The 23,890-nt window shown below is 45.0% G+C and overlaps 1 protein-coding gene and 1 long non-coding RNA gene across 3 annotated transcripts in view; both read left to right on the top strand.

Moving 5' to 3' along the window:
• LOC115342952 overlaps positions 1 to 7,032 on the top strand; it is a 36,561-nt gene extending 29,529 nt beyond the window's left edge. Inside the window, exons 11-15 of the long non-coding RNA XR_005932688.1 lie at positions 492 to 707; positions 876 to 954; positions 3,589 to 3,910; positions 5,238 to 5,311; positions 5,786 to 7,032. This is a non-coding gene — a long non-coding RNA (uncharacterized LOC115342952). The remainder of the gene's footprint in view (positions 1 to 491; positions 708 to 875; positions 955 to 3,588; positions 3,911 to 5,237; positions 5,312 to 5,785) is intronic.
• Positions 7,033 to 9,834: 2,802 nt separating this feature from the next.
• Positions 9,835 to 23,819, top strand: GPR157 (G protein-coupled receptor 157). Of its 2 annotated transcripts, none has more exons than XM_030018234.2 (5): positions 9,835 to 10,446; positions 16,903 to 17,116; positions 19,558 to 19,752; positions 20,260 to 20,524; positions 22,971 to 23,819. In XM_030018234.2, exons 1-4 carry the CDS (start codon positions 10,070 to 10,072, stop codon positions 20,479 to 20,481), a joined length of 1,008 nt encoding a protein of 335 aa, XP_029874094.1. In that variant the 5' UTR covers positions 9,835 to 10,069; the 3' UTR covers positions 20,482 to 20,524; positions 22,971 to 23,819. The 2 variants fall into 2 exon arrangements, with proteins under 2 accessions (XP_029874094.1, XP_029874095.1); XM_030018235.2 differs by having other exon boundaries at positions 22,968 to 23,819.
• Positions 23,820 to 23,890: the final 71 nt, after the last annotated feature.

Raw genomic sequence — 23,890 nt, 5'->3', positions numbered from 1 at the left:
AAACAGGGTGAGAGAAAGAAAGAATTGAGAGTCTTAGCTCTCTCTGTCTTACTATCCAAACACAAACCAAATTCCTGAGCTTTTGGAATTTGTAACCCGGCACATTAGGAGGGGGAATAGAAGGCTTAGATGTCTCAGAACATACAGATGTAGTGTTGCCAGTAGATCACTGAAAGAAATTAGAGGCTGACAAAAGCCAGTGAGCTTCTAGTCATGCAGCATGTTTTACCTTTATACTCGAGTGTTGCACAAGAGGCCCTCGAGTAATAACCTGCTTTTGAGGCTATGATGCAAGAGTTAAGGAATTGCTTTGCCCTGAAGGTTGTCTTCTCACGTGTTCGTGTGTTTCCAGGAACTGAGGATTGCAGGAGTGCTAGATAACACCACATCTTGTGTATCTTAGGCTGTTCCACATGTTCCACATGTATAATAGGAAGGTCAAATGGCTTTAGTATAAGTAAGTATTGGTCCCTTTTTCATTTGTTTTGCAGATGATTGTCTTCCCAGTGAGTTCTCTTTCTGTCTACCGTGTCATGTGCGTGACCTAAGAGCAGAGCTGTGCAGTCAAGTGAACCCACCAAGAGTTTAAACAGTTTTGTGTCTTAAACTATTAAGCATCTGGAAACACTTTGTTGTTCCACTGTCTTGCCTGAATGGTGTTGTGTGAAACTTGGGAACTCATTGAGATAAATATGGATTGCAGACAAGTAAGCTGGGTTTATCTTGTTAATATTTGTAATTTTAGAGGCCTTAACCAAGATTGGGGGTAAGCGACAGGGTAACTGTCAATTTATGGTTTTGAGCCTCTTCTCCCTTGAAAGCTGTTTTCTTTAGTACTGCTGCAGTTGCTTCATTGACTCTTTGTTTGTCCCCAGACTCTTGCCTCCTGTGAATGAGAAGAGAGGAGGACCTCGAACAACCTGCCCTAGCTTCCCTCCTTCCGTGATGCCAGCTGTGAGTGTTTCTTTGGCAGTGTCTTAGCTGGTTGTTGTGAACAATAGTCAAGGAAGCAATCAGCAAGTATACTGCCCTAGAAGTGCTACACATTGTTGGGCCTGCCTCATATCTCCATGGCTTGAGGTGGATGGGGATCCAGGTTGGGATGCTGCCCAGGTGTACTGTGTTGCGCTGGAGCTTGGGGTGTCTGATGGAGCAGAGGGCTAATGTGAGAAATGCCACAGGATGCCTGATGATGTGGTCACTGCATCAGAGACGAAAGGTGAACAAAAGAGGATATAAACATGTTGCAAGTTGCTTTGCTCTTTCTTTGTCCTTCCCACACACATCTTCCTGAGAGTAAAATAAAATACCAGCTATTGTTAGTAACACTGCAAAAATGCAATACTAGATATTGGGAGAAGGGCCTGCTTTTGGGAAGAATTCATGCAAGCCTCAACCTCAGGCTGGTCATGACAAGCTGACTTGGCTTTGAGCCTAGCATGGGAGCAACTCGCCTGTAGTCACTGCTTCTCCTGGGTGCTGGTCAGCAGCTATTCATTGCAAATATATGCAGTCAAGGGCCCCAAAACTTAGCTCATCTTTCTGGGTAAGAATTAATTAGATTTTCATTATGCAATGAGACATTTCTTCTTACCTTGTCTGGATAAGAGGGAGGCAAGGAGGATTTATGGAAAGGACAAATCTATGATATGGGATTGTTCTAAGGGAGGAGATGCAAGAACACCCCAACCGTGGAAGAAGGAAAGGCCTTGCCCAGACCTTATTTAAACTTCCAGCATTCACATAGAGGATAAGAGCTTACATAAATTTTGATCTAACCAAGTTGGTTTTGTGTTTTATTTTCTATGGCCCTCACTGACTTGGCATGAGCTGGGTGTCTGATCCAGGGACACTGGAGCTCCAACCCTCTTTAAAAAAACTAGCTATGACTTTTGTTGCCCACACTTCTGTATGCCTCCTTTTTTTTTTTTTTTTTTTTTTCCAGACATGAACATAATTGCACTAATTACAGGGAGTTGTGAAACTTCATGAACTGTCTCTAAAGGTTCTGCACTCAGAAGATAATGGATGGCCAGAAGGGAGCATGGTATCCTTCTGTTGCAAATCTTCTGAAACTTCATCTCTGCTTTTGCAGGATATTTGTTGTGAGACAGATGTTTTGAGCCAGTACATCAGATTTCCTGATAAAATACTACTTTTCTATGGCTTTTTACTTTCAGGTTTTTTCCTCTTCATAGAGCCAAAGATGACCATCAGTTCCACGCTTTCTGGGGAGAAACAGGGTGTGTTGTTATAGGTAATGAGAATGGCTAAAAAATATCACTGGAAGATCACCGTGAAGATCACCACAGAGACTGCCTTTTTGTATTCTGTGTAAATGCCCTTTGTAGTGCCCTTTCCTGAAGTGCCACTGCTGCATAACTTGAGTCTGAGCTGGGTGTTGGCTGAATGGAACTGATGCAATGACTGGAATGTGGTTGGGGTGACAAACACGTGGGGCTTGACCTGTGTCACTTAGCACGTAACTGCTGAGCAACTTCATCTGTGTTAATAAAGTCAGTGGATATGAATTCCAGGTTATAAGATAATGTTCTGCTCTTCAAGTTTCCTGTACGTAACTTTGCAATAGTGCTTAAACCAGGATGGCTAGTAGCAACTTACTATCCAGTTAGCTTCTGTAAATATGTGGGCACTGCATTTCAAATAGTTCTATGTGCTCCTTGCTACCTGGGAAAGAAGCATAATGCAAACAGCATTGTTGAATACCAAGTGGTGTTCTGAAGTTCTGCGCTGGGGACGTGACTGCGGCTGACCCCGTAGTTGGGTGAACGGTAGTGGCTCTGCTGGGACCTGAGCAGTCAGCACCCGCACATGGAAGGAGAATCTGTAAATTGTTTAACGCAAATATTTTATGTCTGCCTTCAAAGAAGGAGGGTGAAGAGTATGATACGGTGTTATACAACCCATTTTCAAGGTCATATTTGGATTCTGGACTGTAGCTGTTGAGCGTCTTGTGTCAATGAAAGAAAGAGTCTCGTGGGCTCTGTTGCACCCTTTCCCTTTAGCAGAATTGCCTCTACTGCTTTGCACTTCATCTGTTTCAAATAACTTCTGTGAAATAACTTAAGTGAGGCTTCTAGCTCAGTAACCAGGGAAGCAGACATGCTTCATGACTCTTCCTACTTGAGGGTCTCATTATTAGCTTTTATATTCCTGTCTTATCTGTGTTAAAACTACAGGCTGAAGGCAGACCTTTCTGTTGCAAAGTACAGCGTATACCTCCAGTTCAATTTACAGTAAAAGCTACATGCCCAAAATCCTACTACTTGGCCTATTTTACTACTATTAAATATAAAAGATGCGGTCCATACATTTTTATTATAGGTAATGAGAATGGCTAAATTAAAAAATTGAAAGATTGCCACAAAGATCACTACAAATAGTGCCTCTTTGTATGCTGTGCAAGTGCCCTTTCTAGTGCCCTTTCCCAAAGCACTACGGCTACATACTTGAGTCTGAGCTGGGTGACCTTAACACCAGGTCTTAAATGTATTATTTTTTTGTTCATGGCATACTCTGTTTCATTGTGAAGGTACAATATTAATACCTTTATTTTTCTCCACGCAGCCACAGCATGAAGGAATATCCCATATTAATCTCCTAATTTAAATTTGAAATGAAAAACTATCGCAACACTTGGAGCATACTTTAATGCGTTGATTGTGCTGGCTTGATTCCAGCAGTGTAACTAATTGCATTCTGCCTGCAAAAAATTCTCATTGCTTGTGGCTTTTTTGAGCGGTGCTGGCTTGAATTCTTGTGTGATCTCTGCAGCCTGACTACACATTTTTGGTGCTAATGGAAAACTGCTTAAAATGACTAAGCATCTCTCCTTGATGAAAGAAAAGCCATGGGACCTGCTAAACAGATCCAGTATAGTGCTCTGCTGGTAAGTGATGGGTGTGTCCTGTTTCAGCACTTGTGTACCCACTCTCTGCTCCGTGGTTCTAGTGCACTGGAGATGGAACATAAAAGACTGCATAAATCCCAGGCTCATCTTGATCCAGGAGTTTTTTTACACTGTTGTGCTTGCCTCAGGGCCATTCTTCTATCCCCATGCCAAGCCTGCCAACAGTTGAAAATTTGTTACTCTAACAGTTAGTTGTCTGTCATGTTGGTCTGGTTAAAGAAGATAAGGGGACTGCATATTTCTCTCTTGAGAATCACAAGGTTGGAGTAACAGCTCACATGCTAAAGTTAGTACTCGGACACTGAAAGCAGACCTGCCTGCCTGGGAGCGCGTGCTTTTATGTTACTGTTGGAACAACAGAGGGATGGGAAGCAGGAGAATGGGGGGTATTAATCTAGACGTAGCAGCAGCAGAGAAAGTCACGGTATTTGGTCTTGCATAATCAAGATAAAATAGGAATTCACATAGCGTTTGTTAATTCCAGAGGACCTAGAATGAGTTTAAATTAACTAGTTACAAAACCATGAAACTTTGCTTTGTAGTTTCCTGCACAAGAAGAGTCAGAGAAAACAGTACATATCCTTTATACCTCCAAATTAGTGTATTGGCTCTATGTACTTCTATGTGTATTGCAATTCTGCTTCCAGAAAGCCTGTTCTCTATATGTAAAATGGCCTCCCGCTGTGCCAAACTTCCAGTGTGGGTCTTTGCGTGCGAATGTCAGATTCTTCCTAGTTGACTTGGTGGTACCTAGCTGTACTTGTTACAGAGCTGTCTTGACCCCAGTGTTTGCCAAGTAAAACCTTTCAAATCTCTGAAAACTGTTTTTCTGAGAAGAAAAGCCACGTGAGACTTGGCTATAGTGTCTGCACCTATTTAACGAGCTGCCTCGTTGCTTAGCGTTCTTAATAGGTACGTAGGGAATGTATTTCCTTGTGGGTTTTTTGCTTGATTCTTCTAAATCTACTTGAAGAAGTTGTTGTCTAGAGGGGGCAGCTACTGAGAAATTGTTATGAAGGCTGTCAGTGAATCATTTTGGAATTTCTTGAGCAGCCCTAGATTGCTTTCATTAATGCTATATCAAAAGCTGTCTGTATTAGTGTCTATCTAAAATGGAATAGATGGGGTTAATAAAGTCAAGGATTAGGTCTTTAATCTGCTCCAGGACTGCTAGAAATGTAGATTTTTTTTTTTTTTTTTTTTTTTTTTTGGTCACATGCTCGAAAAAGCAACAAAGGACAAACACGAGGATTTTCACCTCTCTCAGAAGCCTTCTCTTAACCGTGCTTCTCTGGCTTCCTTTCAGCTGATGCAGTGAACCTAAGGATCAGGTGATGACTTAGAAAAATGGTCTCGTTCTCCTGGAAACGAAGAGCTCAGGTGCTGGTAAAACTGTTGGCTAGCCTTTTTTATTGTGTTATGATTCCAGAGTTAACTTTATGTTTCCAGAGAATCGGGTTTGTTAACACTTGGCTAGATGTTCTCATAGATACATAGTGTCTTGCATGGGCATTGCCAGGCTATGCAGAAGATCTGTGTCAGTGAAAGGTTATGCATGATGCGCTTCATTCTGCATTCTTTTGAGAAGGGTGGGAGTTGGGTGTCATTGCTCCCAGGCTGCACCCTGAGAAGCTAATGAGTACAAGAAGCAGTTGTACTGACTTCCTTGAGAGGAACTGCATGGTGATTTGAAAACTAACACATTAAAGGGCTTTTGCCCAAACTGAGCCTCTAATGGCTGATTTTTAAATTTTTTTTTTTTCCTGGTTGTTTCAGTACAACACATCTACTTTTTTTTTTTTTTTTTTTTTTTTTCCTATGAGTGCAGTGAAACTGGGCTCTACTTTTTTCCAGGCTCCTATTTGAAACTACTGTCTAAGCTGTGGGCATGACGCAGGGATGGCAAAAGGTGACCAAGGTACATCTGCTGGTGTTAGAGCCATCTGCCTTCATCAGAGATTGAGATATGGCAGAGAAGCAATTGTTCGAATTGGCAGGACAATGGTGATGGAGAAAATACTACTGCTTGGAACAGCAGTGACCTCTTGTGGGTAGTGAGGATGGCTGATGATGCTGGCAGTTGGTACTTGGGAGTCAGAGGATATTATTCTGTTGTAATTATGTTTGTGGCCCTAAAGTGAATGTGGTAAAGGGAGCTCGGATTCCCTTGGCTAGGTATTAGAAACAAACAGCTATAAATGATGCTAAGTCTTTTCTTCTTCACATGTATGTGCTCTGAAGCTGAGATGTGAAATAGTGTCCTAATTGTTCAGGAGCAGTCCAGACTCCTCTCTCTCTGGTGAACCCAGAGTTGGCCTTTGAGCGTATCAGCGGAGTAAGATAGAGTGAGACCAGAACTTTTGCTCATGTACTTTTTCCATGAAGTGTCTTCATCTCTGGTAAAAGCTGTCTCACTGATCTGGCACAAAATCAGGAGAGTAACATGGTAGTATGCAAGCAACGATTGTGTCTGTGATATGCAGAGGTCCTGTGAGGGTCTCGGCCCCTAAAAATCACATAAAAGACCTAAGGCATATAACCAGGTTCCTAATGAAATGAGAACTATGCCTCAGCCCAGCTGCCTAGTCAGCTGCAAAGGCGAAGTAAAAACTTCTTGTTGAAGCCTTTTTTTTTTTTTTTTTTTTTGAAAAAGTTATGTCACTACATTCTATCTCACAGTTAGTGGAGGTAAATTTAGGTCGTTACAGCTCAACTGATGCTTTCTAAGATGCAGGGTGTAGCCTGTGTGTCAGAAAGCTCTTTTAGTAGTCGGTGAGATTAATTCAAGTCAGGAAAAAAGACTTTCTGTGTCTTTCCACCAAACACCAGGTTGCTTTGCCTCGCTGTGCTTTGAGAGCATCTGAAGGTGAAATTCTTAAAGGAGAATTTTCATTTTGTATGTTGCTTTATGACAAGCTAGTTGCTCAGATTTTTTACTTCTCTCTACTCTGAGCTACACACAACGCTGCCTTTGAATTATCATGTATCTTTGGGCAGTTTCCAAATATTTCTGTTCTCTGGACAACTGCAGATTCCATGGGACTGAAGGTAGGAATGTGTATCCGAGCAGAGACAGCTGCACTGCTACCCTGCAATTAGAAGGTAACAATATCAAGACTATAGGAATGCCATGGAGATGCTGGGTGGTGGATGTCTTGCATGTGCAGATATCAAGAAAATGAAAGGTAGTGAGAATCTTTAGTGAGAAGTTATTTGCCTTTTATTACTCAGTTTTGAAGCACTAATTCTTCATGGATGCCCTCCTGTTGAGTGATGACTTCTGCGTGTAAATTTACTGTATTCCTATTTTTAGAAAATAGGGAGAGATCCAGCAGAAGATCCTATGCCTGTCCTATTTCTTTCTGATTGCGAAGGGAAAGATACATCTCTTGGTGAATTGAGACAAAACCAGAATTTGCATTTCCACGAACTTGTGGTTGCGATTCAGATATTCCCTTCTCTCCAGTTGTAAAAAAGTAGTTTGTCAGGTCACCAAAAGTTGCAGCAATAAACAATTATCTTGCAAGACTTAATTAAGCTGTGTTGTAGAGCCACATCTGTTGTCCCAAAAGAAAAGCAACACTCAAAAGCCAGGGTATTTGATGAAGTGGTTTGTCTGGATGTTTGTGACAGGTGGGTGAGTGTCTTGTGCTATAAAAGTAGAGAAAGGGAAACCAAAGAGCAAGGTAAAAGCCAAGAATGTGTAAGAGCAACAACTGGGAATGCAGCCTTGACAAAGTTTTGTCTCGTGTTTTTTGGGGGTCAGAGGGTAGCTAAAGAAAGCCTGGAATAATTAGCTAAAAAAAGCTATTTGTGTCAGATTGTGTTTAGGGGAAATGCAAGTTGCTGCAACTTCCCTTTTCTATAAAGAACATGCAGAAGGCATCAGGCTCCAAAATAAACTACTTCTAAATGTAAAAGCCTGCTTGACTGAAGTTTAACTGGGTGGTGGAGGTCAAAAAGGTATGTAGAAAGACCTTGTTTCCAAAGGAAGTGACTTTAACAGAGCAAATGACAGATGCATCAAGGTGACCAAGAAGCAGCACACTAAGCCTGGGTGTAGCTGGAGACTTAGTAAAGAGAATTTTAAAAAGCTCTGAAGTTCCATCTAGGAAAGGTGTTGGTGCGACTTGTCCTCGGAGGTGAATCTCTGGAACAGAAGCGGTGTGTTTGGACGGCACCAGAAAGGCAGCTGTAAGATGGTTCATTTGTGAGGTGCTCTGCGTGCTGACCCATGTTGGCCCCTTTTGTGCTGTGGCAAAACCGATTGAAATCAATCTGATGAACAGCTCTAAAGACTTCATTCAGAACTGGCACCCACTCCTAGGTAGCCAAGGCATAGCTGAGTGTTAGTGAAAAGCTCTTTGTGAACTGGCAGAGTGGGCGTGAAGACTTACCCTGACAAACTGATGTATCCCCAAGGACTTCCAGGATTCATGAGAAAATTGGATTTGAACTTAAAAGTCAAAACCAGATGAAGATAATCAAAAGCTTAAGGAGCCAGTTGAACTGGCTGCAGGTTTTGAATACAGCTGTGCAGCAGAGTAGTGGAAGAAGAAATTGCTGCAGTGGAAAAATGAGAAAACCTGCTCTTAAAAACATGGAAGCAGTAGGGTCCCTCTTCTACATCTGAGGGGAACGTGGGTTTGTTTTTTTAAAAGTGCAATTGTTTTTTCCAGTAAAGCGGCAATAGTGCAAAGATAGAGTTCAATTAAATACTAGTTATCCTGAAAAACTTAGTTGTAAAATGGTGTGTTCTAAATCAAAGACGTCAGAAGAAGTGATTTAAAATGTTGAGAGGAACTCCTCAATTCAGAAGATGGGAATGTAAAACTGAAAGGACACTGTGGCCAAAAGTAATATGCAAACACTGAATAATTTGTGTTTTTTTAAGATGCTTCTGTCAGATGTGTGTTCTGGGGTGTGTCGGATGGCTTCGGGGTGCTGAGAGAAGCTTGGGTGGGGGATAAGGCACCTGATTTTACAGGTCAGAATAAACCTCGTTAAAACCTGTGAGTTCAGCAGGGATCCTTCATGGCTAGGTAGCTAGGAAATGATTGAACTGCTTGAGAGAACAGGACACCTGAACAATAACAATCGCCTTTGGAAATTGAGCACATGGCCATCCACATCAAAGGTGTAAGGTACGAGTTGTCTGTGTGGATGCCAATGAAGTATTGGGCAAGTTAGAAGCAAACAAGGCCATGCTTTCAACTTGTAAGTTCTTTGAAGAGGGGGGAAAAAAGCATTTTCTTACCAGCAGAAGTGTAAAATGTGTTTAACGTGATAGTGAATGCTCTATTGTGTCTGCTTCTTGTGTTCTGCCTCCTAGGTTGCAGGATACGGCAGGAGTCAGTGCTGGCGTGTTTCAGAGTAAAGGACGTGGAAGGTAAAGATAACATGGGTGCCACATCGGGCAGGTGAAGGGACCGGGGGGGAGGATTGCTGGCCTGATAACCTCTGATCCTGGGGGATCTGAACCCGTACGGTTCAAACTGCGTGTTCTGCGGAGCTGAGAGATGTATATATGGTTCTGTCTCGGAAAAGGGTTGGGAGAGTCGTGCGCTCTCCTTGGGGAAGAAAGGCATCAAGTATGGCTTTTAGGAGACGATAGTTAAAAAAGCATTTATTTCTGAACGGGTTCCTTCTGTCACGTTGCACCAGGCAGTCACGGGGGGTTGTGGATTGGGTTTTTTGTTTGTTTGTTTTTTTGTTTTTATTTAAAGAAAAAAAGGTGGAGTTTGCGCCATGGGGAGGGGACACGGCAGTTTTAAGTGCCCTGCCGTGAGCGGTTCCAAATCCCAGCCAGCTGCAGGGATTTCCCTGGGGGAAGCGGGGGGGGGGGGCCGGCCCGGCGCTCACATGACGGGCGGGCCCGGGGCGGGACCGGAGCCGGGCCCGGGGCGGGCCCGGGCCGCTCCCCGGCGCTGCCGGGCCGGCTCTCCCCGCTCCCGCCGTGGACGTTTCGCATCCCTTCCTTTTCCTTTTCCCTCGCCGCCGTGCCGCAGAGCGGAGCTGGGCGGTCGCCTCCCCTCCCCTCCCGGCTTTCTCTCCCTCCTCCTCGTCCTTCTGCTTCTTCGCCTCCCGGTTGTTCCCGGGACGGGTGCCGCGTCCTTGTGCCCTGCCTCCGTCCGCGGCATGCCCGGGTCTTTGCCTCCTACAGAGCTGTACGCCTCGGAGCGGGTCGTCGTGCTGGTCTCCTGCGTGCTTTCCTTCGTGGGTTCCAGCCTCCTGGTTTGCACCCATGCCCTGTGGCCGGAGCTGCGGACCCGTCCCCGCCAGCTCCTGCTCTATCTGTCGCTGGCGGACCTCCTCTCGGCCCTCTCTTACTTCTACGGGGTGCTACAGGACTTCGACAAGACCTCGTGGGACTGCGTGCTGCAGGGCGCCCTGTCCACCTTCTCCAACACCAGCTCCTTCTTCTGGACCATGGCCATTGCCCTTTACCTCTATATCACCATTGTGAGGGGCTCGCCCACGGGCACGGGCTTGCTCTGCTGCTTCCATGTCGTGAGGTGGGTGCTGGCCGCTCGCCCCGGGGAGAGCACGAGGTGTGGACCCCCCGCACGAAGTGTGGACCCCCCGCACGAGGTGTGGACCCCCCGGGGACCCACCCTGTAGCCCACAGCCACCGCTGCTGCGTGTGGCGCGCTCCGCACTGCGACGAAGCGCTTGGATGGTTGCTCGACTCGGTCGCTCGTTGCTTAAGGATAGCGTGTCCTTCTCAAGGGCCTTTTAAACAAGGATTTTGCTGTCTTTTAACTAACCCTGCTTATTTGCCCCCTCCCCTTCCAAGTGAAGAAATGGAGATGTGGAAAAGTTAAAAAAATTTTTGCTTAAGGTCACATAGAAAAATCTCTGGCAAGAGGTAACGACTCCGAAAATCCTGGCTTCTGCTTTCCCTTCACAATCTGCTCTGATGTCCTGGAAATAATACCACGAAACTTGGGGTTGCGATACCTGTCTGCTGCTGCCAGAACTCCTGTGTTTGGGATCTGTTTCCGCAGGTCCCTGGCTTACTGGTGTCAGTCTGGTCTGTAGATCCTTCCCCTTTCCCCCGGCAGGTTGCTGTAATTTAATACTTGCAGGAGAATGTAGCCTACAAGTGAGGCGGCTGCTAGAAAAGCACTCTGTAGGTTGTTTTGGCATGTTTGATTGAAAGCAAAGCAAAACAGACCACAGTGTAGCTTTATGTCTCCGTTTCTGCTATTTAGCAAGCCGATTTTCCACATCATGTTTAGTAAAAGCTTTCATTATGCAATTTGAGCTTGTGGAATCATGTGCTACCTCCACGCTGAGCAAAACAGTGATCCTTTAGTCCTCTGTGCTGCCAAGCTTTTGCAATAAATTATTAGAGGAATGATTTTGCTTAAAAAAAAAAAAAAAAAGGCCATCAGGGCAAGTAATGAATTTTCTTCTGGTTTCTTAGTCAAATATTTGTCACCTTTTCTTTTCAAACAGCATAATTTGGGAGATGATTGAATTAGAGTTGAGTCCAGGTAAAGGTGGGCCAGGGAAAGACATTAAGGCTAAGCGTGAATCAGGGAGGAACTTCAATTCCTGCCCTGCCAGTTCTAATTCTTGTTTGACAGCAAGGTCCGCGTGTGAGGAAGCCCGAGGTGACTGCACACGCATCTGGGTACAACAAGCTATTGTTGGTGAAGTTGAAATAAGATGCAGTGAGACAGTGGAGTTTGTCAGGTTACTTCATTTCAAGTGAACAGAGTTGCTCTATAAGAATTATGGAGAGGATGGAGTGCCAGTAAAGACCCACATGTTGCTTAAGGAACAGAAAAAAAGTAGTCCGACTTCTTTATGGGCATGCTGTCTACATCAGGCTACATCAAAGAGTTGATGCAAATCTGGACTATTTGTAGTTTTTCTGTCTGCTGATCACTTGTTGTGTGGCCTTTGCCTGTACTTTAACTTCTCCATTTGGTTTAATGCTTCTCGAAGCGCAGAAAGAAATGGGCAGATTCACTGAAATAATGTTGGCCATAATCTGGACACTCTTTTAAAACTGTAAAAATCCTGAAAGATTGCTCTAACCCTGTGACAGAGAGGAAGGGAGCGTTCAAACTGAACTTCCTCTGAGTGAATTTGCTAGGTTTATTTTCAGGTCTTCGCAGTAAAAATAAAATGACATCTTCTGTTCTTGGTATTGATCAGTTCCACTTCCTCTGTTTAAAGGGCAATACAGAGAGCTTTCACTGGCAAGACCCATTGCCAGGTTCTGCTTCATAAATGACTCCCATTCTGTGCAGAGCCAGAGTTTAAAGCTTCTTCCTGCTTTATGAACTGCATAAAAAGCCAGAGAAAACAAGTGAGGACCTGTTCTTTGCTCATTCCCTTGTGACCCATCTTCCTTCTTTCCTTCCCTGCACTTTTATCATTACCCGAGAACTCAATCATAAAAATCCAGTTCCGGACATCACATTCGGAGATGGCTTCCCCTCGCACTTGTTGGCGCTTCCAAGTCCTACTGGCTGTCTGTGGTGCTGATAGCCTAAAAATCAAAATTTTGAGTACCACGCAGATAGGAACTGCTGCAACTGATAAGAAAAGCTACTGCTACATTAATTGCAGAAGGTAGGTGAGGGAGACCTGTCTAGGGCAAAAGGAAAGGTGGCAAAGGGCAGATGATGTTTTAAGGATTTAAAGATAAGTTTCCAGTATTTTTGTCTAGGCAAGAACCTGGGATTTTTTTTTTCCCCCCTCCTCGCTTCATAGGTTGCTAATGCGGTCATGCAGCGAGCATTGTGTGAAAAGTCATTCTGAGACACTTCTGGACGTGTCTCAAGGCAGGATGGAGTTTTGTCATGCGTGTTTCCTATTCTTGACAAGCAGTTACTCATAAGGGGCAAGTGTTTGTAAAGATGAATACTTTTTTCATGTTGAGTATAACCAGAGACTGTTTGTTCTTTAGCTGAGTGGAGCTGACTAAATATATGTTGGAAGTCAATACCTGAAATTTTCTTTTTAGGGAAATTAGGATGTCATGCTGGATCACACCTGTCAAACAGGTTTGTTCCTTACTGATTCATGTGGTAACACACCCACCTAGTCTACTGCTAGACTAGAGATCTACGGGCTCTGTTTTGGTTTTAAACTTGTTGAGCTCAGATGAGCTTTGAAAACAAGCTTATAGTTAGCTTTGAAAATATTTATGTAGCTGTAAGGTGTAGGTTCTGGCATCCAGAGTGTAAATTTCCAGGCTACCTCACTTGTTTGGGATTTCTGAATATCAAGTATCATTTAGTTGCGTAATGTCATCTTTGCTGTGAGAGTAGTTGATCCAAACTCAGGGTGAGGAATGGACCAGAACCCACCTTGGGATTGTTTCTTCCTTTGCTTTTGATAGCAATTGCTGCCGACTTTTGAAGTATTTATATTTCATGATCTGGCTACGCAGATGGTTTTATATGTAGATATAAAAAAGTAAAATATGTATCTGTGTGCTTATATAGATGTTTATAACTATGCATATATCTGTATATATGTGTGTGTATATACACGTATATACGCATGCATGTCCATGGAGTACTTGGGGATCCTTTCATGTACTACTGTATTGTACGTCTGTGGCCTCAAAGGACTGCCTCATGCAATCCACGATTGGGACAGTGCCAGTGCTACGTTTCAGAACTGGACTTCAAGTCCCCAGGTGTTTCCTATAAGGTGCAGAGATCTCTTGAAATTTGCTGTGGCTCTATCATTTCATTTATTAAAGCTTGTAGGCCAGGCCAACCGAAGTGCGAGCTACTTGACTGCTGGTGCCTTAGCTTTTAAATTCTTGGATGCTCTTGGTACCTGGAAGCTCGTACTTTGGTACTGCAAACTGTTTAATGTTTGGGGGGGGGGGGGGGGGAGCGAAAATTAAATAGGAGCAGATTTGGTCTGGAGTTCTGCTTACAATGTATGCTCAAAGCTCTTCCCTGAAATTGGCTGGTATATCCAGAAGACTGATTTTTCTTTCTTTACAGAGTAAAAATTCCTGTCCCCAGAAGGAGTTGCCTGCAGGCTTGCTGGTAGGATGGCTTGTTGTCTGACCTGTGCAGGCAGGTGACTGCAAATCTTCCCTGCTTGTAAGAACCTCTGGTGGAAAAAAAACCAACCCAAACAAAAAACCAAACCAAACCAAACAGCTGTGCAGTGTAAATCAAAATGTGGTATTAAGCAATCTGACCCAGGCATACCGAGGACAAGAAAACCAATACAACTTGAGCTGTACGCTACTGTAGTTTAAGGGTTCTTGTCTTGCCTTGTATAAATGCAGCATTGGTGTTAACGTGGACAGATATGCTGGGTCGTGTGTATTTTTATTAATAGATTGCTAGGGGCTGTATTGGGGAAGTAAGTACTGTTGTATTTGCCTTAGAGATGGGATTGCCAGCCTTTTTACAGAGATGCAAGGAGTAGTCTTCTTTCCCTTCTCTCCCACACTGATTGCATTTAGATCCAAGTGTGCTTTTGGGAGGCCCAGCCTACGTAATTGTCCCATCTTTGGGGCTCAGAGTAAAATTTCTGCCTCTTCCAGTCTTTACATATGCCTTTGGTGTATAATATTCTGGTTCTTCTGTTCCTCCATTCTTCTAGATGAGTATAAAGCATCGGTATTTTCCATTCCTTGGGAAGCTGTCGTTTAGGGGTTCTTAAGAATACTCAAATCACTAGTCTCGGTTCTCCTTTCCAGTTTTCTAAAATGGAACTGAAGTTCACTGAAATGCCCGATTACTTTCTAGATTCTTTCTAACTTCACTTTGAGTTTGTAATACTTTGTCCTTGGTGTTAGTTGTAATAGCCATCTGATCCCAGCACACTATTTCAGTGAAAATTAACTGCCTGATGTCCACATTCTTCCTTTTACTAGTTAGATACTTGAAGATTTTTTTAAGTCCCTTCCCTAGCGGTCTCTTATTTCCTACTGTTGCCTCTCTTACTGTGTCTGTATGTACTTATGCTGTTCTCTTTAATATCCATGCCTAGTAATTTGACCTGGTTTTATTTTCTCTCATAATTCCTTCAGTTTCAGGTCACTGTGGAGATCATTATTTAGGCAAATTAGTTTTTTAATACACTTCCTTTTTCTTGGTGCTGCACTCATTTGTGCTTGTGTGTATTAATACGGTTTCTTTAAGGAAATGCCAGTTCCCTTGAATTCTTTACCCTAGTGGTCAGTTCTTCCAAGTGTACAGAAATTTGAATCTTTCTGAATCTGTAATCCTTGTTTCCAGGCAAATTACCATTTTTACCAAAATGAGTCTTGAGTTTTGTGTAGAAATTTTTATGGTGGTGGCAATGTTTGGAATGTTTTTAGAAAGCCTGCTCTGATAATAGCACGGGGAGGGCTTCCTGCAGCAGAACTGTCCTTAAATAACAACACTGGCTTGGATTAGCACTGGCTGTTCTGAACTGAACATTGAAACAAAATGTTCTAACCATGCTAAAAGGTTGACTCTGAATTTTTTACAGCATTACATTTACATCTCTTTTCTTTCGTGAGTAGGCGAACACAGACATTATTTAAGAGTAGGAAATGGGGTATTTTTGAAATCTAGTATTATGGAATTATCTCCAATTTTTCAGCTGGGCTGTGGAATTTCAGATAATCTGATCTAGGCAACTGCTGGTTGACTACATAGTCTGATGCATGTGAAACTGATTTTAGGAGGAAGATCCTTTTCATGTTCTCTGCAGCTGCTCCAGGCTGTCAGTGAAGGACAAGTGTGAACCGGGAAGGTAATGAGAGCAATACAGTAATGGCTTTGTTTTCTTTGCATCTGGAGAGACCAGGAGGGTTTTGCTGGAAGCTCAGTCTGAGCACTCTCTGAAGCATTTGTGTCATTTATTGAAGGAGTGTCCCTTGTCCCTCTTAAGGCTCCACAGAACCTTTCTCTGAGGATGAATATGGGAAGGGCAGGTGATGCATTCAGTTGAATGCAGGGCAGTATTTCAGTTGGGCAGTAATTTGTGAGTTGTACATCACAGGTTAGGGCAGGCCTGTAAAGTCCTGGGTATTAACAGCACCCAGGAAGGGGCTGAGTATTTTTACATTTGAGCTCATGGAATTTTTCAGTTCTTCCTTGTGGTTTTTTGTGGGTAGCCCAAGCTGCTGAGTGACTTAATGCACACGTGTCACCATAGTTACTTTTCTTCTAAATGCTTCCCTATATTTGCCTCTGCTGTCAAGAGAGAAGCTAAAGTCAAAACACAGTTCCAAATTATGTGAATATGGCTCCTCTTTGCTTTCTTAGCTTTTTGCTGTTACTGCCAGTGCTTTTCCTTGGGAAGAAACTTGCCCTTTGTTCTTCAGAAATAATCCTTTTGCTCCCAAAATACTGATTACACCTCCATTTAAAAAAAAAAAAAAAAAAAAAACAACAAAAAAACCTCTGATGGAATATAATGGTGGATTTCCTTGTGTGCTGGTCCTTTATGTGCCAAGTGTCAGTTAGGAATCAGAACGTGGGATTTGGTTGCTCGTGTTCTGAAAGCTCTGAATCAGCCAGCTTGCTCTTCAGTGGCTGGGTCCTGCGGGATAGTCACGTTGTACAATGTGCTGGCCTTGTCAAATCCTCGACCTCACCTGTATCCAGGAGAGAACGGGAGAAGGGCAGTAGGCGAGATGTCTCTTGTTCACCTCGCTGGACCCTGACCGCTTGCTGTGCGGGCCAGGTTCCAGTTTGGAGGGTAGCACATCGTCATGCGTCTGTCCTTCAGGACTGGGGATCCAAGGTCCTCGAGTGGGTCCCTAGGAAGTGGATTTGCAGTCCACATTCATATGCGGTCAAATACCTGTTTGTCAGTCACTTCCCTTAGGCTTGATGTAGGAGCGTCGATGTTCTGCAATATCTATTGGCATCCCGTCTGAAGAAGAATCCCTTGGTCTGTCACCCGTTTTCCCTGAGGTGTGGAGGGACTAAACTGAGTATGTTCTTGACTTAACCGTGCTCTTCGTGTTCTTTCCTCAGCTGGGGAGTCCCTCTTGGCATTACGGTGGCGGCTGTTGCTCTGAAGAAGATTGGCTATGATGCCTCCAATGTTTCTGTGGGCTGGTGTTGGGTCAACTTGGATGCAGAGGATCGGGTCTTGTGGATGTTGTTAACGGGGAAAGTTTGGGAGATACTGGCCTATGTGACTTTGCCGGTGCTCTACATTCTCATCAAGAAGCACATTAATAGAGCGGTGAGTATTTTGCTGCTTTCAGCTTAGGTTACAGACGTGCTATGTGATTATATCCTCCCATGCTCTGAAGATTTTGCTGCATATGTAGCAGCTACTCGGGCAGGAATTGCTTCATGTACCGCTGAAATGCACCTACCACTGGGAGAGGCAGTACACCTGGCTGAGCAGCCTGCAGCATCAGGCTTCACTGTGTGACACTTCTTCACACAGTGACTTAGCACAAGAAAAATGTAAAAGCTTTTTGAAAACTTACGGGGTTATGGGGTGTACATGAGTGAAATGTAAATCCTACAGTAAGAATTGAAACAGGAGGTGAAGGACAAAATTCAGCTTTAATCAATCTTCCACAGCTCCACTTGTACCAAGCCTGAGTTTGGCATCTGGATTTATGTAACCTCAGTCATTTTAGGAATTCTAATGATAATTAGTGTTTATGAATACCTGTTTTGTATTAGCAGCATAAAGTCCCATTTGGGAGTCTCGGCACTATAGCGTTAGGCATCATATGCATACACAGTACAGGAAGACACCCTGTCCTAGGAGGGTTTCAGAATTCAGAGCCTTATTTGCTGCTGTTCCTTGTGAACCCAAAGAATCCAGGCATCTAGGACAACATTTGCATAATAGAGAAATCTAGATGGAGAGTGGCAGAAGGAACTACATCCAGAGATTCCTTTTTTCTCGAAGTTGTATTAGGGGAAAAAACCCCACATCTGGATAGATGTCCTTCTGGAAAATGCTGCCACTGCAAACCTGCTTGCTGTGGTGCAGCTACGGCAGTCACAGTTAGGGGTAAACACAAATCTGCTTAGGGCAGGATCCTGCAGATGAGTTGGAAGAACAACGTAGTCTTAAGCAGTCCTAAGGGTCCCGGGAAAGGGTTTGCTAGTGCCTGTCACCGTCGCCTGACATAAATCAGACAGGACGCTGTGTTCCAGCAGCCGTCCAAGATAGCAGCGTGACTGCCTGGAAACCTGACCCCCCACCTGGCCAGGCTCTTACCCTCTTGCTCTGCCAGGGATTCTTGGGCGCTCTGCGCTCTCTTCCCCACTCCCAGCCCTGACCCTCTTAACAGGAGCAGTGCTGGGGACAGGCAGTTGTCACTCTCGGTTCTCATAATGAGGGGGCTGAGGGCTGGAGCAGCAGCACGCAGGGTCTTCTGGACTTGAGCATCTCTCCTCTTATCCGTAAGGATTTTGCCAAGCCTGGTAGCCTGCTTACTAAGCTTCTTTACTGGCAGGAGGTCTCCCGCTTCCAAGGAAGAGCAATAGGCAACTAGGACTGTATTAATGGCTGGAGTGGGTTTTGCAGGAGTGGGTCCTGCACGGTCAGAGGCAGGAGAAGCGATGGAACTAGCTGTTGTGGGGGACGCACGCAGGGTGTGTACAAGGCGTGTTCCAAATGGAAAAGGCTGCGTGGGAGTGGATGGGAAGCTGCACTGAAAGCCCTCGGCGGGGTTTGACTCAGGCCACCGTGCGGTGTTGTCACACAGCTCTGTTCTGAAGTAAGGTGTCAGGACTGGGAGTACTGGAGTGAAGGAGAATACTAGGCGTCAAAGTTGTGTGTGCTCTGTAGCCCTGATGGTAGGAAGAATAGTTTTCTGCAGGTCAGCTAGCCTGAGATTTAATCTCTTCACCCACATTAACATCATGTGGTCCATGTGCTGATTTGACCTGCTCTCCCCCATCCAGGAATCTGAGTGCATCCTGTAGTTTCTGCCATAGGAAGGTCTCATGGGCCTTACACCTCCAGCCACCCTGATCCAGGGCACAGATCCCAGAGTTTTTTCTACACGTGCTAGTGTACAGAGGTTTGCTGGCTTGTCCAAATCCATGGAAGCCCATTGCTGACAGTATATGGTCAGAAATCAGGCAGCAGGTTCTACACACACATACGGAAGGAATGGTTCACGTGGACATAAATTCCTTGTGGGACTCGCTGGCCGTGGCTGTAGTGAAGGCCAAAAGTTTGAATAGTTTCAGAAGGATGAGCCAGACTTCTCCCCATATATATATATCTATCTCTCAAGAGGCCTTCCCAAGGCCAAACCCTTAGCCATGCACTTACAAAGCAGTAAAGGCAGCAGCAATGGGGCCAGGCCACTGGCCCAGCAAAACTATTTTGTGGAGCACCACATTTTTTCTTTTTTACATTGTTATGACCTGGTTTCTCGGCAACGATGTAGTGATGTTTGTTAATATAAAGCTTTAGTGGGACTCTGCTAAGGGCTGGATATCCTCTGTTTGCCACTCCTTGGCTTCAGCAGGCATGTTTGCATTAGCAAGGGCAGAATGTGGCTGAAGACTGGTGCTCATAACTGTGTCCCTGTTAACTTCCTGCAAGATGCAAAAATATAGTTTGCTTTGGAAAGAATCCCTGTAGTAAATGTCCAATGTGTGTAGCTTTTTGTTCACGTTTTTGTCTCCCACCCTCCATGGAAGCACGCAGCTCTCTCAGAGTATCGCCCCATTCTCTCAAGAGCACCAGCATTTCAGCCCCGGACTTCCATAGCAGATAAGAAGTTGATCCTCATCCCTGTCATCTTCATCATCCTCCGCATCTGGAGCACTGTACGGTTCATTCTGACCCTCTGTAACTCTCCTGCGGTGCAAAATTCAGTCCTGGTTGTCCTGCACGTAAGTATTTATCAGGAAATGCATTAGAAGGAGGATCTGGGAGGGAGATAAGGCTTTGTTGCTCTCAATATCACTTTTATGCGGCAGGATGCAGCGCGTTGCAAGAACATCTGCTCCCTCCTGGCAAGCGCTGTCCGGGATGCTCAGCAATAGCTATTTCAGCAGCATCTAGTGGCTACAGAGAATAACTGCAACAAGAGTGTTGGGCAATGCTGGCTGCTTGTAGGAAAAGCAGGTTCAGCCCAGAAATGTTGGGTGTCTGTCCTTCAGCAGGGCTCAGCCTGCTCCTGCCCTAGACCACCAGGCTGTAGAAACAGCAACCCACAACAGCCATCGAGTCTGCTTTTGGGCGCAGGGTTGATTTTTCTGAATCTATTTTTCTCGTTTTGGTGGAAGTTGCTGGCTGTCAGTTGGGCAGTGCTATAGCTGGTCTGACACAATGTTTGCTTTTCTCTGGGGGGTACCTGTAGGACCGGCACTGGTTAATTCTTTTTCTTGCCCTCGCAGGGAATTGGTAACACGTTCCAAGGAGGTGCCAACTGTATTATGTTTGTCCTTTGTACGCGGGTGGTCCGGACTCGGCTGTTTTCCTCCATTTGCTGTTGCCACTATGATGAGTTGGATTGGCCTTTGCAAAGATCAGACAGCTACTGGCAGCGCCCAGAACCCCACAAGGACAAGGATGTGCCAGGCCCTGAGCGGACGAAACCCCTGCTTTCCAGCACCTGAGCCTGGGCTGTCTACATCTCAGTGTTGATTTCTTCTTTTTTGGGTAAAGATCTGGTGTGAATCTTTCCTCCTGGCTTGCCAGTGCACAGCTTCATGATGTGAGGGGTGGGGAACAGCTATCAGTAAGCAGTTGACAGAGAGGTAGGTTGCTGCTGCTGCTGCTGGGGGGGGGGTCCTGTCTGACTCTACAGCGGCTCCCCATCGTGCTCCTTTGGGGTGAAACCATTTATAGAACTGATCCACTCCCCTTCCCTGTGAACTGGGGTAGTATCTCTTACTCAAGCCTGTAAAATGAGGAAATAGACTGCAGTGCTGTCTGGCCCACAGGGACAGGACACCAGTGAAAACCGAAGAAGAGGAATTAGTGGCTCCTTCTGTTGTAAAATACCATGCACATATACATTTCTTCAGTCCTGCACAGTTCAGATGTATTTAGTGCCCCAAGTATTCCTCATAAGGTAATGCAATCCCTGCTGCCGATCATCATAAAAAGAAAATGAAGGGTCGGTTATTCACCCAAGCTTACATGGAAAATCTGTAGGAGCCAAAACCTGACAGAAGCTCTTCATCATTTCAGGTACAAGATTGGACACTGATGCCTTGCATTGGTCTAGTTGTGCAAGCGTCTTATTTCCTTGCCCTTGCCCTCATGAGTGATAGTTGGCGAACATGCAGGGGTGTCAAGACTTAATCCATTTGAGAGCACTTGGGATTAGGGTGCTGTGTGGGTTTCTGTCTATGAAGCAGATATTGATAGTATTGATAGCCTCTTCAGTAACAGCGTGCAGCTGAAGGAGGTAAAAACCTAGAGCAGCTGTCCTGACTGCTTAGGTAAATGTAAACTGTGATGTGCTGGGACCTGCAGTCTCTTCAGAAAGAGTATGAAACCCTGTGTATTTCTGCAGCTATACTTACCCTGCAGGTCACACTCAGTAAAAAGGGCTGAGTCTGAAAGGCAGCAAGCCTGCCTGGGTCAGGGGGCACAGCAGGGGTTGAGCATCCTAGAAAGTATTGGATAGATTGAGTAGACCTCTCTCATGTACATCTCTTTCTTGTCCTCCCGGACCACAAAGCCCACCCACCCTCACCCCCCAAAAAAAAGGATTTTTTAAAATCAATTGACAATTCTTTGTAATTCGTATAACAAGCTTTTGCAAAAAGAACAGGAGCCTCATGAATTGCCTGGGGAGAGAGGGCAGCTGTTGGGCTCCACTGTTCCAGGCACCCAGCTGTATTTTAACAGCACGCAGAACAGTTAAATAATACAGTGATCTCATGGGACTATAGGCAGAGGTGAGTCCTGTTTTTTCCTGAATTGAAGACTTGGCATTAACTTTATTATTCTATTAATATATTTAAGCCCCCTTGTACACAGGCTGTGTAAACATGGGAAAGTAGAGTCCTCAAGAGCTCATTAGCCTGTTTCATGGGGCTGTAGAGGGGCTTAGCTCTTCAGCATCCGTAGAGTCTTTGAAGGGTAGATGCAAGCATCTTATCTCTGGCACAGATGACTTCAAGAGGTTTTCCTCCTTTCAGAAGGCTTTTTTTAAACTTCTGAAAGCTAAGTAGCAACCTTGGTAGCTCAACCTCATGTTAATCCCACGTGGCTTGGAAAGAGGAGCTATGTTAAAAACTTCTTGCAGAAAGGCAGGATAGTAAATCTTAAATTTTACCAGACTTAGAATTGTGCTGTGTTCAGTTTTTTGGAGCCAGCCCTGAAGAGAGGAAGTAAAATTGTCTCCAGCTTGGCTTAAGGGAAAACAAAGCAAAACACCACAAACACAAAAACCCACCGCAACACCCCCCCCCCTCGCCTCCCCCCAAAAAACCAACCCCCAAACCTAATCAAAACAGATTCCTTGTTCTCAGTTTGCCTTTTTCCATAACAGAGCTCTGAGAAATGCTTTGGGAGGAATGTGCAGCTCGACAGAATTACATTTCCAGCTCCCAGGGGTTCAGAGAAGCATGCTGGTTTGTAAAGGCCAGATACTGGCAATAGCACCTGTGCTGATGCAAGTGGAATGTCTCTGGTCATCTTCCTGTAGGCAAGGACAGAGGAAGAAAAAAACCAGCCAACAGAGAACCTCTTAGAAGCTGACCGCAGCCTAAATATAAACAGTGATGGGGTGCAGAAATGCTTGGCTACTCCTGGCAGGTCCCCCTCAGTCGCTGGCATGAAGTGCAAGGGTGCTGCTGGAGTGCAGTTCTCCCTGCAGCCTCAGTTGTCTGTGAAGATGCCTCTGAACTCTTTCTTGTCAGGCATGGACTGGGGAATTTTAACTGGGATGTTTTTGAAGGTGGCTGAGGTTGGGGTACCTGGCTGTGCTTTAGGAACGGGTCCATCACGCCTGTTTTCAGCTGCTGCAAGGTGACGTCCCTGCAGCTTGAGCTGCGGCAAGCTTGTTGTCCTGGCTCAGGGCAAACCTGTGCGCGCTGGCTGCGGGAAGACGGGGCAGTCCTGGATTTTAATTGTGCTTCATTTTGAGCAGGTGCAGGATCGTCCCAGAGGCCCACGGAGGGAGCTGAAGCCTGGGGAAAAGCACTGCTGGAGTGGCCGAGCAAATGGAAGAGGTCGCAGTCCTCCTCGACATTCGGATACCAGCTGCTTTGGTCTTGAACTTTGCTCAGGATCCTCTGGAAGATACTGTTTGGCTGTATCCCAACTTCCTGATCTTCTTTCTTCCGTCCTTCCCCTCTCCCTCCACTATAAATCTTAAAAATTGTTTGGGGTTTTGCTTTTCTGTCTGACAAGGAGAACGTGTCGTGAGTTCTGGGGCGAACAGATATCGCGATGATAGGAAAACTTCAGTAGCTGCTGAATAGGACTATCCTGGGCATGGATTTCAGTCCTAGTGTGTGAGGTCTTCCAGGGAGCTCCAGACTAGCTCCTGTTCTGCACTTGAATGTGGACAGTAGCGTGCGAACATGTTTGTTTGGTGGTGGTGATGGATGGCTCCTCTCGATGGTTTATTCCCCCTCCTCGGTGGTTGGGGATCGTCATCCGGGTTTGTGGTGGCAGCACGCTTATTGCCTCCTGGGAAAATCTGATCTCTGCAGACTCCCTTGGTGCTCAGGGATATTTGGGTGTACCACCCCAGCCTCCAGCAAGGATAGCCCTCACCAGCAGCGAGAGGGTGCCTGGCATGTGCTCTGAACTCCAGATGTCCTCTGGAGGACAGTCCGTTCTTGCTTTGGGAGTGTTATGTCAGCGCTGGGGAGGGGATAGGTTTTTGTTTGCTATTTGGAGACAGTGTGTTACCTTATTTACAGCTCCTCACTTGCTTGTTTTTTAAACATTTTCTCCAACTTTTACAAAATAAAGTTTTATTATTTACCAAGATGTTGTTCAAGCATGTTGTGATAGGTCTTGGCACCTCGGAGAATTTGGATGAGAAACTGTTGCAAGATC

The sequence above is a fragment of the Aquila chrysaetos genome, chromosome 6 (genome assembly GCF_900496995.4).
Source record: "Aquila chrysaetos chrysaetos chromosome 6, bAquChr1.4, whole genome shotgun sequence".
NCBI lineage: Eukaryota > Metazoa > Chordata > Aves > Accipitriformes > Accipitridae > Aquila > Aquila chrysaetos.
This window is presented reverse-complemented; position numbering and strand designations above follow the sequence as displayed.

Excerpts from the sequence above, each read along its gene's own strand:
- GPR157 (XM_030018234.2), top strand. The coding sequence starts at position 10,070 with ATGCCCGGGTCTTTGCCTCCTACAGAGCTGTACGCCTCGGAGCGGGTC. Across the intron at positions 10,447-16,902 it reads TGCTGCTTCCATGTCGTGAG|CTGGGGAGTCCCTCTTGGCA; the intron begins GTGGGTGCTGGC and ends TTCTTTCCTCAG. Across the intron at positions 17,117-19,557 it reads AGAAGCACATTAATAGAGCG|CACGCAGCTCTCTCAGAGTA; the intron begins GTGAGTATTTTG and ends CCTCCATGGAAG.